A 15,707-nucleotide genomic window follows, 5' to 3' on the forward strand; every position below is an offset into this window, starting at 1 on the left:
AGTTGTAAACACTACTGTACTTGGACCAGCCCCTAGAAGAATATTTTAAATACTGTTTTTTTTCTCTGTAAAATTGATTCATAAAACCATTTAGATAAGAAATGTTAAAAAATGTAGCAAAGGAATATTAAAGACAAGACTATTCCCTAATTAGGGCAACTACAGCAAAAGCTAGAGACCCAGGGTATCCTGGCACCATGTGAAAGAGGTGAACGGTGATGGTTCTGTTGCGTTCTGATCAGCAGTCTGGAGGTTTCTGGCCAGGACTTCACAGCAGAATCACCAAGGTTTTTTGTTTTTGTTTTTAAATAAATATCAATGAGGTGCCTCAGCTGAGACGTGCTAAATCAAGAGTACCATGTGTTGGCGCCAATCATGTCACCTGATGACCTATAAGTGCACTTCAGATGTTGGTGACAACCATCCCCACCACAGACAACATTTATTGAGCACTTATGTCTGCATGAGGTACTGGGCGCTGGGCTAAGCGGCTTATGTTGCTTCATCTTCACACACTCCTATGAGAGAGAAGGACTTGCCCAAAACCACTCAGCTCTTAAGTGGCAGAGCTGACACACAAGACCAGGCAGGGAACCACGGTGGCAGGCCAAGAGGCACACGTTCCACACCAAGTCTAGGTCCATTTTTAGACCCCTTCCAGGAATCTGGGCGCCACATAAGTCAGGTCAGGATGCACTGCTAACCCGTCTGGCAGAGAACAATGACAGCCACCACTCCCAGCCATGGGCACAGGACCTGCAGGAAGTGCCCACTGGAGGAATGACTGGAGAATCTTCTGCATCCCTGGCAGAGCATACTACCATGGAGACATTGGCAGGTAGGACCCCTCACTGCCTGACAATGTCTAAAGACCTGGAAGGGGGTCAAAAAGGCCTCTGTGGCCTAGAGGAGATGGCGCAGTTCAAGTCCTGTATTCAACTCCAGTTTTCCTTACTTTATGCAAATTCTAACATGTTAAGTTATTTACTTTTCAGCTACCGGCAGACTGACAGCCAATCACTCAGAAGGCGGACATGGCTGCCACAGGCCAGCAGGCACACCGACAGTCCTAGGAAGAACTAACAGCAGGAAAGAGGGAGAAAAATGACGAGGTTGGCGGGGGTGGAGGCGGTGGGGACTCCAGGCAGAGCTGCCTTTCATATTCAGCGGAGGGGACAACAGTGCCCACCCCTGAATGCCTGTGCGGGGCTTCATTACAGCGGAACACAGTGCTCATGCCTTAATGATGCTGCTGCTGAGTCATCCAGAAAAGGTTTTATTATGCCTGCTATACTCTGCTTCCGCTGGTAGGAAAATGATTCATCACAAAAACAGTCAAAGCTTAAGAAAAGTGCTTTGAACTTCAATGAATTTTCCAGAAACTGAAACCTGAGCCCTTCTATAATGGTGGAAAAATGAGCCATTACTATAAGTCTCTAATGCCTTTACTATAGGAAACAATCGAGTCATAAACCTCTGCTACATTGATTTATTATTATACTAAACCCCAAGGCGAAAGGAGTCTTGACTAAAAGGGCCTGCAACAAAGGAAGAGCAAGACTGGTACCGGCCATGTGGATACTTACAGGGACTGACGTCTCTGTACCTATTTCGGTTTTTGTTCTTAGGAAGCTTGGCCACTCTACATGGGAAGTCACTGGCTTCGTGTCGGATATCCTACAAAAAAGAATAAAGACATTTAACTGACTATCAGGCACTGAGGAAGACTCAGCAAAGAAACAGACATCAAAGAGAGCTGGGCAATATGGGAAACGCAAGGTGAATTCAGAGGTATGTACCAGGCCATGGGGGAAAACCAAGGAGGAATGAGCACAGGCCTTGGGTGGGAGGCAGTGTGTGGGGCAGGAAGACAGAAAGACGAGGAAGAGGGCAGAGAGACAGACAGGAGGGACAATTCACTCTGGAACACCCCGCACAGCAAAGGCATGGGGGCTGGAGATCACATCTCATGCCAGGAACAGTGAGTGGGCAGTAGGAGGTGCGACAGACGGCTGGAGGACATGGGTGGGTAGCCCAGATCTCAGAGAGCCTTGAATGCCAGGCCTGGGAGTTCCAACTGCAATTTCCATAAAGCTACGATTATTAAAAATAGATAAAATGTACTTTTATGCCAACAAACTATCCAACTGCTTTCCTAGGAGGTGGTAAACAAATCCTATCACCCCTGTTTCAACAGAAGACTACACCATGGCTCCTGATCACACCTAAAATTCCACGATAATCACATTAAACAATCTTTTATTTGTATTTGTTTTATTACTAAAAAAATGTTATATTGTTTATTACTAAAAAAACAAATACACACAACGTGAACGTACTTACTGCCACTAAACTGTGTACCTAAAAATGGCTAAAATGGAACACTTTATGTTTTGTATATTTTACCATAATTAAAAAAAAAAAAAAAAGACAGCCCCGTCCCCTACGGTGGGAATAGGAGAGCAGACAACAGCATCAGAATTCTGGAAGCTGGAAATCAGGCTGATTAGTGGTTGGCAGTTGTGAGAAAGCAAAATTACAAGTGAACAGTAAGAAAGCCAGACCGCCCGAGATTTCCACTCCAGATTCCTCCCAAGGCTGTGGCTGTGCTCCCAGTCAGGAAGGAGGAGTGGGATTCCCTGCAGGGGATAAAGGTAGAGCCATCTGGGAAGACCTGGATTGCCATCTCATTCCCCAAGCTCCTTCCATGCTCCTCAGACTTCTGCAGAAATCTAAAGACATACTTTCTGGAAAAATGTAAACCAGAAGGTCTATGAACTGCAGCAAGACTGTTGGCACAGTGGAAGGTGTGAGCGCTCCACCAAAAAATGGGGTAAGCGGCCATGCACAAGCCAAACACCAGGAACTCGAGTCCTTTTCCCCAAGAGACATTCACACCGCTGGCAGCTAGATCCTTCTCCAGGTAGGAGGCAGAGCATCTCTAGATAATCTGACCAGACAAAAGGCACAACCAAAAGATATCCTTAGAGTGCACAACTGGCAGCCTCCCTAGAGGCCCTGAGGCCAGCGCAGTGCTGACGGCTCCTTACACCTGCTCAAGGCTCTCATACTCCAATAAGCCCCTACTCTCCACCATGTGCAGATACCACTGATGACCAGATATAACAGGAAAGTCTCTAACAAAAAAACAACAATAACAACAACAAAAAAACAAAAAAAAAAAAAAAAACAACCCTTGGAGGAAACAAACTGCAGAGAACAGAAAGATTTAAAATATATATTAATATACTCAGAAAGAAAAGATCTTGCATCTATGTATTAAGAACAGAATGTTATATAAAACAAAAGATGTCTCTCGAAACTTAAAAACAAGATAGCAAAAATGACAAGCTCTACTGAAGAATCAAATATAAGTAGAAGAAATCCCCCTGCCCAAGAAAGTAAACCAAGAAAAAAAAAAAAATAGAAAATTAGCAAACAAAAAAATACAAGGAAAGAAAACATCAAAAAGTAATTCAAGAAAACCTCCCCAACCCATCCAGTACTCTTCCTCATGATAAAAACAGACCCATTCTAAGGCACAGTAATTGCAATCCCAGAATTCTGTGGACAAAGAGAATGTTCTGTAAGTTTCTGGGAAGAAAAAACAGTTCACTTTCAAAGGATGAGGTGATTAGCACAGCTTCAGACTTTGCAAGAACACTGAAAGCTGGCCAGCAATGAAGCAATGCCTTCGAGATTCTAAGAACAATGATTCTGGAATTCTATACCTAGCCCAACAGTCATGAAATGAGAAGGGACAATAAAAACATTCCTAGGTGGGTGGATCGCCTGAAGTAGGAGTTCAAGACCAGCCTGGCCAACACAGTGAAACCCCGTCTGTATTAAAAATAGAAAAAATTAGCTGGGCGTGGTGGCGGGCACCTGTAATCCCAGCTACTCAGGAGGCTGAGGCAGGAGAATCACTTGAACCCAGGAGGTGGAGGTTGCAGTGAGCTGAGACGGCGCCACTGCACTCCAACCTGGACAAGAGCAAAATTCCGTCTCAAAGAAAAAAATTCCCTGACATGTAAGGTCTCAATACCTTTATCATCCATGCTCCCCTTTTCCCAGTGATCCACTGGAGCATCTTTTCCACCTGAGTGATAAAATAAACCAAGAAAGAGAAAGATATAGGATACATGGGGGGTGGGAGAGGAAGACCAAGAGTGAAGACAAAGGAAATTTCTGCAAAAACTGGAGGGAGAGATAGCAGGGTGACAACTACATGACAGACACAGGAAGTGAGCAGGCTGGATTGGAGGAGTATGACTCACGAGATAGCTGTGTGAACACGCTATCCCAAACATGCCATACCAACCATGACCTAACAAAACTACTAGAGGAAAATGAGAAGACCTGAAATCCAGGAAACTGAATATCCAATAGAGAAGAAAAGCAAAGAAAGTCTCAAGATGCAGTTGTGAGTGGCAAGTCTATAGACCAACCACCCAGATGGAGAATGGAAATTTCAAGTAGGATGTCTCCAAGGAAAAACTTGAAACTGAAACCGCTCTGTCCAGTACAGTAACCCGGAGCCACATGTGGCCAGTCTAAAAAGAGATGTTCTGTACGTGTAAAATACACATTGGATTTTGAAGACTTAGTAACAAAAGAAATAAATAAAAGCAAAATATCGCAAGTATTTTAAATATTGACCATTTATTGAAATAACATTTTGAACAAACTGGGTTAAGTAAAAGATACTATTAATTTCATCTGCTTCTTTTGACCTTTTTTACTATGGCTACAAAAAAAGGTAAAATCATGTACGTGGGTTGTATTATATGTCTACTGGACAGCACTCACTGATCTTGTGGAAAATCATTCTGTAAGGCTATAAGAAGATGTGGGAAGATTAGCAAAAGCTACAAAGAAAACTATGCAAATTTTTTTAAAAAGGCAATTATCATGGGGTGTGGTGGCATGCGTCTATAATCCCAGCTACTTGGGAAGCTGAGGCAGGAGGCTCACTTGAGCTGAGAAGTTTGAGATGAGTCTGGACAACATGGCAAAACCCCACCTCTACAAAAAAACACAAAAATTAACCTGGTGTGGTGGCACGTGTCTGTAGTCTCAGCTACTCGGAAGGCTTAGGTGGGAGGACTGCTTGAGCCCAGGAGTCCTGGGCTGCGTGCGTTATGCTGATCGGGTGTCCACACTAAGTTTGGTATCAATATGCTGACCTCCCGGGAATGGGGGACCACCAGGTTGCCTAAGAAGGGGTGAACTGGTCCAGGCTGGAAATGGAGCAGGTGGAAATTCCTGTACTGATCAGCAGTGGGATCGTGCCCGCGAAGAGCCACTGAACTCTAGCCTGGGCAATATAGTAAGACCTCTTTAAAAAACAAAATAGGAAAAAAATTAAAAAGTCAATTATTAACAACAGAAATAATGTTTAAAAAAGAAACACAGTACAGTACAATACTATCTGTGACTATGTGCAGAGGCAAATAATGTAAACAATGAGTACTGATTTAACCAAAAGGTAAAACATTGGGAAAATGGGGGCGGTGAAGCAGAGGGGAGGAAAAGAAAGGGGATGGCTGTTTAAGAAAACTAAATCCTCCACCTTAATAATGGTTTCGATTAATGTATCAAAAGATAAATATTTTGAGCTGGGCATGGTGGTATGTGCCTGTAGTAGTCTCAGCTACCTGAGAGGCTGAGGCAAGAAGACTGCTTGAGCCCAGGAGTTCGAGGCTACAGTGAGCTACGATGGTGCCACTGTACTCCAGCCTGGGCGACAGAGTTAAGACCCTGTTTCTGAAAAATAATAAAAAGAATTTATAAATTTAAAAAAGATAAACATTTTACTTAGAAATATGGAGATATATACAAGCTGTAATCAATCAGCAGAACAAAGATTAGGAGTGGTGATCGATGAGAAAGACCAGAGAAATGGTCTGAGGTGGGGACAGCAAACCACCAGATTTTATTTTATTTTTTAAATGACGGGGTTTTGCTCTTGTTGCCCAGGCTATTAATTTCATCTGCTTCGTTTGACCTTTTTTACTATGGCTACAAGAAAATGTAAAGTCATGTATGTGGGCTGTATTATATGTCTACTGGACAGCACTCACTGATCTTGGGATAGTTGTTCTGAAATAGTGCGATCTCAGCTCACTGCAACCTCTGCCTCCTGGGTTCAAGCGATTCTCCTGCCTCAGCCTCCCAAGTAGCTGGGATTATAGGCATGTACAACCATGCCCGGCTAACTTTGTATTTTAGCAGAGACAGAGTTTCAACATGTAGGTCAGACTGGTCTCAAACTCCTGACTTCAGGTGATCCACCTGCCTCAGCCTCCCAAGGTGCTGGGATTACAAGTGTGAGCCACCACACCCAGCCAAACCACTGGATTTTATCATAAACCGATTATGGTACTATTTGACTCCTTGAGTCATGTGCATATTCAATTTGGATTTTAAAAATGTCCACATTCTGCTATTCTGCTTATTTATAAAACTATAAAAGGGCAGGTAAGAGTTTTTGACTCATACTAGAGAGCAACTAATAACAGAATGATGGAGCTCAAGTGGTGGCTCACGTCCGTAATCCCAGCACTTTGGGAGCCAAGGTGGGAGGATTGTTTGAGTCCAGGAGTTCAAGATCAGCCTTGGGCAAAAAAATGATACCTCGTCTCTACAATAAATTTAAAAAATTAGCCAGGTGTGGTGACGTGCACCTGTGCTTCCATCTACACAAGGGGTTGAGGCAGGAAGATCACTTGAGCCCAGGAGATTGAAGCTACAGTGACCCATAAACACATCACTGCACTCTAGCCTCTCCAGCCTGGGCAACAGAACGAGACCCTGTCTCAAAACCAAAAACAAACCCACACAAAAAAACAACAGCATGATGACAGATTACAAACCTACCTAAGAGTAAATAAATTAATCCGATAGTAACATGTCCACTGCATCACTTACGGATGAGATTAAGCTTTCAGGGAAACGCTATACAGCACAGAAAAAAAAAACCTGAAAGAGTAAAAACCTAAGTCTTAAATTTGTTGTTCTACTTATCATTTGAAAGCATTCAGCAGTGAGTACAAATTCTGCCCTTGAAGTGAAAAACAATCTGGTCAGTCCAGCGGGTGTGACTGGATGAAGATGTAAGAAGTATCTTTTACAGATAAACCACTCAGCTAACGAATATTTACCCGGAGCAAATAAGGGCCAAAATGTCAATAACAGTTGCAACTGATTTTATTCAGCCAAAAGGATTATGCATATGTACTTTTTTTGGTGTGTGTGTGCATGCCTGAGAGACAGAGAAATAAAAAAAAAAAGAGAGGGAAGAAGGAAAACGTGGAGATACCATTTAATAAAGACATTGGGAAAATAAAAGGTATCTGCGTAATACTTTTTAAAAAATAGATTTTAAAATTAAGGTATACTCAGAGTAAAATGCAAAGATCTTAAGTATGTACTTGAATACATTTTTAAAACTGCTTTTGAGGTATATTTTACAAATAATAAAACATACCCACTTAAGTGTTCAGTGAGTTTTAGGCAATGTCTACAACCATTTAACTATCAATGCAACCAAGATACAAAACATTTCCATCACCCCAAAAAGTTGACTTGTGCTTCTGGTTCCAGTCAATTCAACCTTCCACTCCCATCCCCCTACTGCCACCAAGGGCAACCACGGTCTGCTTTGTATTGTTCACATTTTTTTCCATACCATCTAACTTACTGCATTTACTAGCATAAAGTTTGCATAATACTCCTTTGAAGTCTCTGTTTTTCTTCCTGATACCGTTAATTTGTATGTCTTTTCTTTTTTCTTGGCCAGTTTAGCTAGAAATTTATCAATTTTATTGATCTTTACAAAGAACCAGCTTTTCATTTAATTGATTTTCTTTGCTTTTTATTTTATACTTCACTAACTTCTACTCTATTTCCTTTCTTCTTCTTACTTTGGATTTAATTTGTTCTTCTTCTAATTTCTTACAGACAGCATGTAGTTGGGTCATGCTTTTTCAATCTAATCTGACAATCTTCATCCTTTAATTCAGGTATTTAGAACATTTACATTTAATATAACTAGTGACATAGCTAGATTTAAATCTGCCATATTGCTAGTTTAGTTGCTTTCTATTTGACTCATTTGATCTTTGTTCCTTTTTTCCTCTATCTCTGCCTTCTTTTGAATGTTTTTCTTTTCTTTTTTTGCATCTATCTTATCTCCACCATTGGCACATTAGCCATATCTCTTTATTTTCATTTTTTAGTGTTCTATTTGGTTTACAATATGCATTGAATTCATGACGGTCTACTTTCAAATAATAGTGCATTTTACCAAAAATATGACAACAGCATTTGTCCACTTATCCTTTATGCGATTATCATACATTTTTACTTCTATATGTTATAAATATAATGTATTTTTATTTTTGCTTTAAATTTTAAAATAAAAATATATTTCATATTTATCTATATATGTCACTTTTAGCAGTCCTCATTCTTTTGTATGTATCCAAATTTCCATCTTTTATCATTTCTCTTCTGTTTCAAGGACTTCCTTTTGTTTTATCCTAGTCTGCTGGCAACAAATTCTCTGCCTTTATTTTTTCCCCAAGTAAGTCTTTATTTCACTGCCTTTTGAGAGAGAGAGAGATGTATGTGGTCTTGCTGTTGCCTAGGCTGGAGTGCAGTGATGCGGTCCTAGTTCACTCCAGCCTTGAACTACTGGGCTCAGGCAATCCTCCCTTCTTAGCCTCCAGGCTAGCTAGAATTACAGGTTTGGACCTCCACATCCAGCTAATTTATTTCATTTTATTTTTTGTAGAGACAGGGTCTGGCTATGTTGCCCAAGCAGATCTCAAGCGATCCTCCTGACTCAGGCTCCCAAAGTGCTGGGATTGCAGGCATGAGACAGTGTGCCAGGCCTACTGTGGTTTTGTTTATTTTGCTGAAGGTTTGTTGAAATGCTTGACTCTGTAGGCTTATAGTTTTCATTAAACCTGGAAAAAAACTTGAACATTATTCCTTCAAGTATTTTGGGGGCAGACTTGTTTAATATTGTTCCATATGTCACTGAGGCACCCCCCAATCCACATTTTTTTCCTCTCTGTACTTCACTTGGGTATATTCTCATATAGATGCTCACTGTTTTTTTCTTCTGTAGTGCCTAAAATATTAATCCTATCCAGCTAAATTCTCATTTCAGATGTTGTATTTTTCTTCTTTAGAAATGGTATTTGGTTCTTTTTCTTCCATTATCCTCATTATGTTGTTTTTCTTTAAATCTACTATTTATAATAGCTGTTTTAATGTCCTTATCTGCTAATTTATCATCTGTCATTTCTGGGCTTGTTTCTAATGTCTGATTTTTCTTCTAGCTATGCATCACATTGTTTGCTTATTATTACTTTTTGCATATCTGATGGTTTTCGGTTGAATGTTTCTACCAAATATCCTACGTATTACAGAGGTCTGTCTTTCTCCACTCTGGCCGATGCAAGCTTGAATGAGTGCTGGGAATTATCCATTCCCCAATAGTTGTTCTTTATCCAAACTCATGAAGAGACACCCTACAAAGTGTATACTGTATCCAGCCAGACTCAAGGTGATCCCTTTGCAGATTTCTGGAGTTCTTTGTCACAGCCTGCTCATCCTTAGTACCCTGGCTCTGCAAATCCTAGCCATTTCAGCCTCCTTTGAACCCCAGTCTGCCTCCTAAACTCAGCAAGATCGCCAGGCAGAAAGTTCATCCTAGGGCTCCATCCCTTTCCAGTCTACTAAGGTAATGCTTTTATTATCACTCTATAGTTTTCGTATTAGTCACTAGACAAAAATTAGATATCAGAGTGTCAACATTCAATAAATATAAAGGGCCTACTGTGTGTCAGGCACTGTTTTGAATAATGGAGCTACAGCAAAGAACCAAACATAAAAATTCCTTCCTTTATAGAATTTACCTTCTATGAGAGACAGAGAGACAAAATATATGTCAGTTGATAAGTACTAAATTGAAAAATCAAGTAGAGGAAATAAAAGGAGAAGGTTGGGCAGATTTTTTTTTATAATAAGTAGGATGGTCACAAAAGACCTTCCAGTAAAAGTGACACTGGAACAGAGACCTGATGAAGGTGAGGGAGTGAGCCATGAGAATGTTTGGAGGGGAATATTCCAGGTAGGAGGATGCGTGGCACGTCTGAGGAAGAGAAGAAAGCCATTGTGGTGGGAGTGAGGGGCAAAGTGGTGGAGATGAAGCTGCAGGTCAGGGAGAGCATGCTGGATCCCAGAACAGGTATATTAGCACTATACCTGGCTAGTTTAAAAAAAAATTTTTTTTTTTTTTTTTTTAGAGATGAGGTCTCATTATATTACCCAGTTTGAGGCTGGTCTCAAACTCCTGGGCTCAAATAATTCTCCAGTCTCAGCCTCCCATAGTGCTGAGATTACAGGCATAAGCCACTGCACCTGGCTGAGGATTTCTGATCACAGCAGTAAGTGGATTCCTTCTGGCTGCTACGAGCAGATGGGATTGCAGCGATCAACGGTGTAAGGAAGGATACAGTCAGGAAGCTAAGGTAACAATGCAGCAAAAGATGCTGTGGCTGAAACCACAGTGACAGTAACAGAAGAGGTCAGTTTCTGGATAATTTATTAGAAATCACAGTTTCTGGCGAATCCCTCATCTTTCTCTACTTTAGAATGGTATATGGAAAACACACACATACTCTGAGTACAAGTCTTTATATTTCATTTTGTAAGATAAAATGTCAGGCTTTGAGTCTTAAAATTGAGTTGTGATAGGACCTACACAATTAAAGGTAACTATAACATTAGTGGTTTGGAAGAAAGCAAGTAGACTACCGTACCATAACAGCAAAACAAGATTTCTGTATTCTACAACTGTATCATGGGTGAGAACTTTCCAACAGCTATAGCAAAAGCAGATTCATGACTAATGAACACATTTAACTAGCCTTCCACTGCAAGCGTAAAATGTCCCTAGAGGATCTTTTATTATGCTAACCAAAGATTAAATAACTACTTCTAATCTACTGAATGTGTAAAATTTCCACAGAGAAAACAAAATAAAATAAAAGCCTTTAAAACGGATCAAGATGACTGCTGGGTAAACTGATTAGCCAAACCAAAAGGGAATAATAAACTTGCCATGAAACAGATTCCCAGAAGAGTCCCCTAAACAAAAACATTAAAGATGTCAGGAGTCATTCAGTGTGTGCCTCAGCATTTCAGGGCTGGATCACACTAAATTAGAAATTTTACCAATGGGAAATAGTATCAACAGGTAACAAACAGATTCTTTACGGATCCCTCCTTCCCCTAGTCCACACATCAGTGGTTTTTTAAGAGCCTCCTTGCTCTTAGTGTAGATTTCAGAAATGTGATAGAATAAAACGCCACACATCATAGATGTCAAATGTGTATGGCTCTCTAGAGTGCACGCCTGATCATGTGCTCCTGAAGCAGGCTTGGGTGTGCCCAAAGCTTACAGGTAAATGGTTTCCATTTCACTGTATCATTTTACATAGGCATCAGGCACCCAAAGTGATCTGAATCATTTCTGTGGTAAACCATTGTCATGAGAGAAAAAAGCAAGTCCTTCCAAAGTTATGATTTAGCTAGGCTAGGAAGATTCACAAACACTTGATCAAGTTTAAACAAAGCATCTGCTGAGCTGGAGATTTTAAAAGGGGCAAGGAGGGGCAGAAACCTTCTTCACCTGAATAGTTTTTATAGCTATTCCTCATTTCCCATCCTCCCCCACTCATTTAAGAAGGTAACAGATGATCTCCCAATGAACACAAAGGGGTAAACATACTTATAAAACTCTGGTAACAGAATGAATTAGAGCCTGGAGTTAATTAATTTTTATATTTATTCGGGAAAGCTCATTATCCATTATTCAGACACCTCCCAAATTCGATTAGGCAAAAAGTCAAACTTGGGTGAAAAGCTGACAATGTTTGATTAGAGATTTCTATTTCTCCTGAAAACACACAGGCATAAAAGCCAGTTTATCCTTGCGGAAATATTTCCATGTTTATATTAAGCACTTCATCAAGTGAAACATCACAATCTGGTTTAACACTTTTCTCCTCGGTCCACGACTGGGTGAATGTCTCTTACGGGGCTCCATGGTAAAATGCATTACTCATTTTAAAGCTATCTGCTAAGTGAAGAAGTAGAGGCAGCAACCCATTAGCAGCCAGGAGTCTGAGAAGAAGTGCTTTGGACTCTCATCTTAGTGTCCCCTCCTAACACAGGCCCAGGCCCAGAGTAGGCACTCAACATAATTTTGTTAACTGAATCAATGGATACTTGTAAAGGTTCCCAAAGCTTGAAGTGTCCTTAACACTACAGCAACATTCTTTATAGAATAGAAGTGCTCCTGAAAGGGAATGTGTATAAGCAAATATCTGATCCAATCCTATTTTCTCAATTACTTGTTACAAAATGGAAGTTACTGAAATCACATTTATTGATTTATTTGCAGTTGACCCACACAGCCTTCTGACCAAACAGTGCCAAAATAGTTACTAAAACATGGATTCAAAGCAAAAGAGTAATTTTTGAAAGTGATCTCTGTTTTAAAAGTCTGAAGGAAGAAAAAATTCCAAGGGTACCTTTTACTCACTGGAACGTCAGGGAACTGCAAAGTCCCTTAGCACCCATCACATCTTCTAAGCTCTCCCGGAACCTCCATTCTACAAATGGTTGTCTAATTTGATTGTTCGAGTTGTTACCTGGTTCTTCAGGGAAGCCACTGGCTCTCAGAAATGTACAGACAGAGCTAGATTGAAGGGAAATGCAGAAGTATAGTAAAGGCAATGATTTAAAATGCAGTAAGTGAACACAGTGTACATTTCCTGGAACTCTTGCAGTAGTCGCTGAATAGGGAGATATATATAGAAGGGGGGTGGGGTGGCTAGCATAAAATTTTAGAAACCAGATCTTCAAAGTAATGAATGTTGAACAAATTTTGTTAATCACAAATCTAATTATAAATGAGAAAATTTCTATGTAACAAAGTATACTCTGAGGAATATACAAATCACCAGAGGTTCAATGTCTTCCAAGTCAAAAGCAATGCTATATCCTTCATATATGAAAGTTAATGAAACAATATAATTTACTACAAAAACCGTAGGAAAATATTTTTATATTTATGTGTATATTCATATAAGCAATGTGAAATACATCATACCCTTAATATTAAATGCTAAGATAAACTACACTGTTTAATAATAAAGAAAAAGCTTAAAATTAAGCTAATCAGAGCCAAGTCTGTTTTGGTTTAAATTTTAAAATGACTATGTACTGAATAAGAACACATACTAAAAAGCAAACCAGAATCCTATGTGATAGTTGAATGAGAGACAGGGGTTGAGGGGAGGAAGGGGCAAAACTGGTCAGCATTGAAAAGGCAGCAGGATACCAAGTAACTGTCCCTGCCACAGCTGGAGAAGCATTGGGTCTGCTTGTACAGTGGTCTGGGGCAAGGTTAATAGATAATGGAGCTACAAGTCACTAACAGAACAATTATGTGCACTTGGAAAACTACATGAAAAAAACAATCAACTGCTTTACAAACTCCCCACAAATCAAGGGATAAGGGCAGGAATGGGGGTATGAAAAATGCTTGGTGAAACTGGCATGGAGACCCTCTGGTGGAGATGGTGGGGCTGCTTTCACACTCTAATGTACACCCACTGCTCCAAACATAAAACAATGGTCAATTAAATTTAGAGAAAACCATAAAGGCACAGCTAGGCTCAAAAACAGCATGAGAATAAAAACACAACAAAAGGCTCCCAACTCAAAATGACCTAGAAGCAAGGTATCAAACACAGAAGATAACTAGTTAGTTCTACAAATGATAACCAACAAATCAACTAGAACAAAAATCCATTTCATATGCAATTTACTGTATAGCTTGTTGGGGACTTTAAAAATAAACATACTTGGGCCAGGGGTGGTGGCTCATGCCTGTAATCCCAGCACTTTGGGAGGCCAAGGCGGGCGGATCACTTGAGGTCACGAGTTCAAGACCCGCCTGGCCAACAGGGTAAAACCCCACCTGTACTAAAAACACAAAAATTAGCTAGGTGTGGTGGCACGCGCCTGTAACCCCAGGTACTCAGGAGGCTGAGGCAAGAGAATCGCATGAACCCAGGAGGCAGAGGTTGCAGTGAGCTGAGATTGTGCCACTGCACTACAGCCTGGACATGACAGAGCGAGACTCCCTCTCAAATTAAAATAAATAAATAAATAAATAAATAAATAAATAAATAAATAAATAAATAAATAAACGTATTTGGCCAGGTGCAGTGGTTCACACCTATAATCTCAGCACTTCAGGAGGCCAAGAAGGGCAGATCACATGAGCCCAGGAATTCAAGACCAGCCTGGGCAACATAGTAAGACAAATTAGCTGGGTGTGGCGGCTCTCACACCTATATTCCTAGCTACCTGGGAGGCTGAGGTGGGAAGGTCTCTTGAGTCTAAGTAGTTGAGGCTGCAGTGAGCTATGACTATGTCACTGCACTCCAGCCTGGTGGCAGAGTAAGACCCTGTCTCAATAAAAAAAAAAAAAAAAAAAAAAAAAAAAAAAAAAAAAAAAAAAAAAAAAAAAAAGAATCAAATAAGCAATTAAATATACTTAAGATTAGAAATACATGAAGGAATCATGTATAAAGAAGATGTTATGAATAAAAACAGGAAAAAGTAAAACCAGAACAAGGAGATGTGACTGAAGAAATGAGAAATCCTGGAAATAAAATGAATAATCATGAAAATTTTTTAAAAAACCTTAAGAGATAGGATAAACGCTAGATTAAGCCCAGTCAAAGCATGAGCAAATTGAAAGCTACTACAGAGAAATGTGCCCAGGATGCAGCATGAAGAATTACAAAACACAAAACGGAGCAGTTTAGAGACAAGGGGGATAGACGGACTCCAGTCCACACCTCAAAATAAGCAGCACTGAGACACGGAGGCAAAGGGTCAAGCTGCAGGATGTTGAGAATAAAAAAAATCTTCAAAGTAAATTACAATACTGTTTGGAAGCTTAATAGAGCATTAACATGGTCATTTACTTAATTTTTTAAAACTCTATGGTTATGCAGCCATTTAAGAAACTCTTAAAAATACAATAAAAAGGGACCATTGTCATTGATGGTGACCCTAAATCATTTATAAAGCAAAGCCACTTTATATGTGTGTGGCTAATAGCTATTTTTGATTCCCTGAGGCCTGATGTAGTTTCAGAACTGAAAAATTATTTTCCAGCTAGAATGAGATTCATCTAGAAACGGGGCATCCTATCTTTAAGAAAATACTGTTGTCAGTGAAAGCAACATATTGACATGGTGGTCTACCACTGAAAAATTTTAATGTGGCCGGGTGCGGTGGCTCATGCCTGTAATCCCGGCACTTTGGGAGGCCAAGGCAGGCGGATCACAAGGTCAGGAGTTTGAGACCAGCCTGACCAACATAGTGAAACCCTGTCTCTACTAAAAATACAAAAATTAGCCAGGCGTGGTGGCGCACACCTATAGTCCCAGCTACTCAGGAGGCTGAGGCAGGAGAATCGCTTGAACCCGGGAGGCGGAGGTTGCAGTGAGCCAAGATCACACCATTGCACTCTAGCCTGGGTGACAGAGCGAGACTCTTTCTCAAGAAAAAAAAAGTTAATGCAGATAAAATGAATTTGGGCCTTA

The 15,707-nt window shown here is 40.3% G+C and overlaps 1 protein-coding gene across 3 annotated transcripts in view; it reads right to left on the reverse strand.

The window, feature by feature from the left end:
• The window catches only part of PTPN1 (protein tyrosine phosphatase non-receptor type 1), a 73,663-nt gene that overhangs the window by 22,523 nt on the left and 35,433 nt on the right, over positions 1-15,707 (reverse strand). For 2 of the 3 annotated variants that reach the window (XM_058432931.1, XM_032143174.2), the window contains exon 2: positions 1,587-1,677. Coding sequence is in view for 1 of the 3 variants with exons in the window: in XM_032143174.2 (XP_031999065.1) it covers positions 1,587-1,677 (91 nt within the window). In the remaining 2 variants the exon portion in view is untranslated. Of the gene's footprint in view, positions 1-1,586; positions 1,678-12,611; positions 12,776-15,707 lie in introns of those variants that run through there. The other variant, XM_032143175.2, reaches the window with a different exon arrangement.

This window comes from Hylobates moloch, unplaced genomic scaffold (genome assembly GCF_009828535.3).
Source record: "Hylobates moloch isolate HMO894 unplaced genomic scaffold, HMol_V3 SCAFFOLD_21, whole genome shotgun sequence".
Taxonomy (NCBI): domain Eukaryota; kingdom Metazoa; phylum Chordata; class Mammalia; order Primates; family Hylobatidae; genus Hylobates; species Hylobates moloch.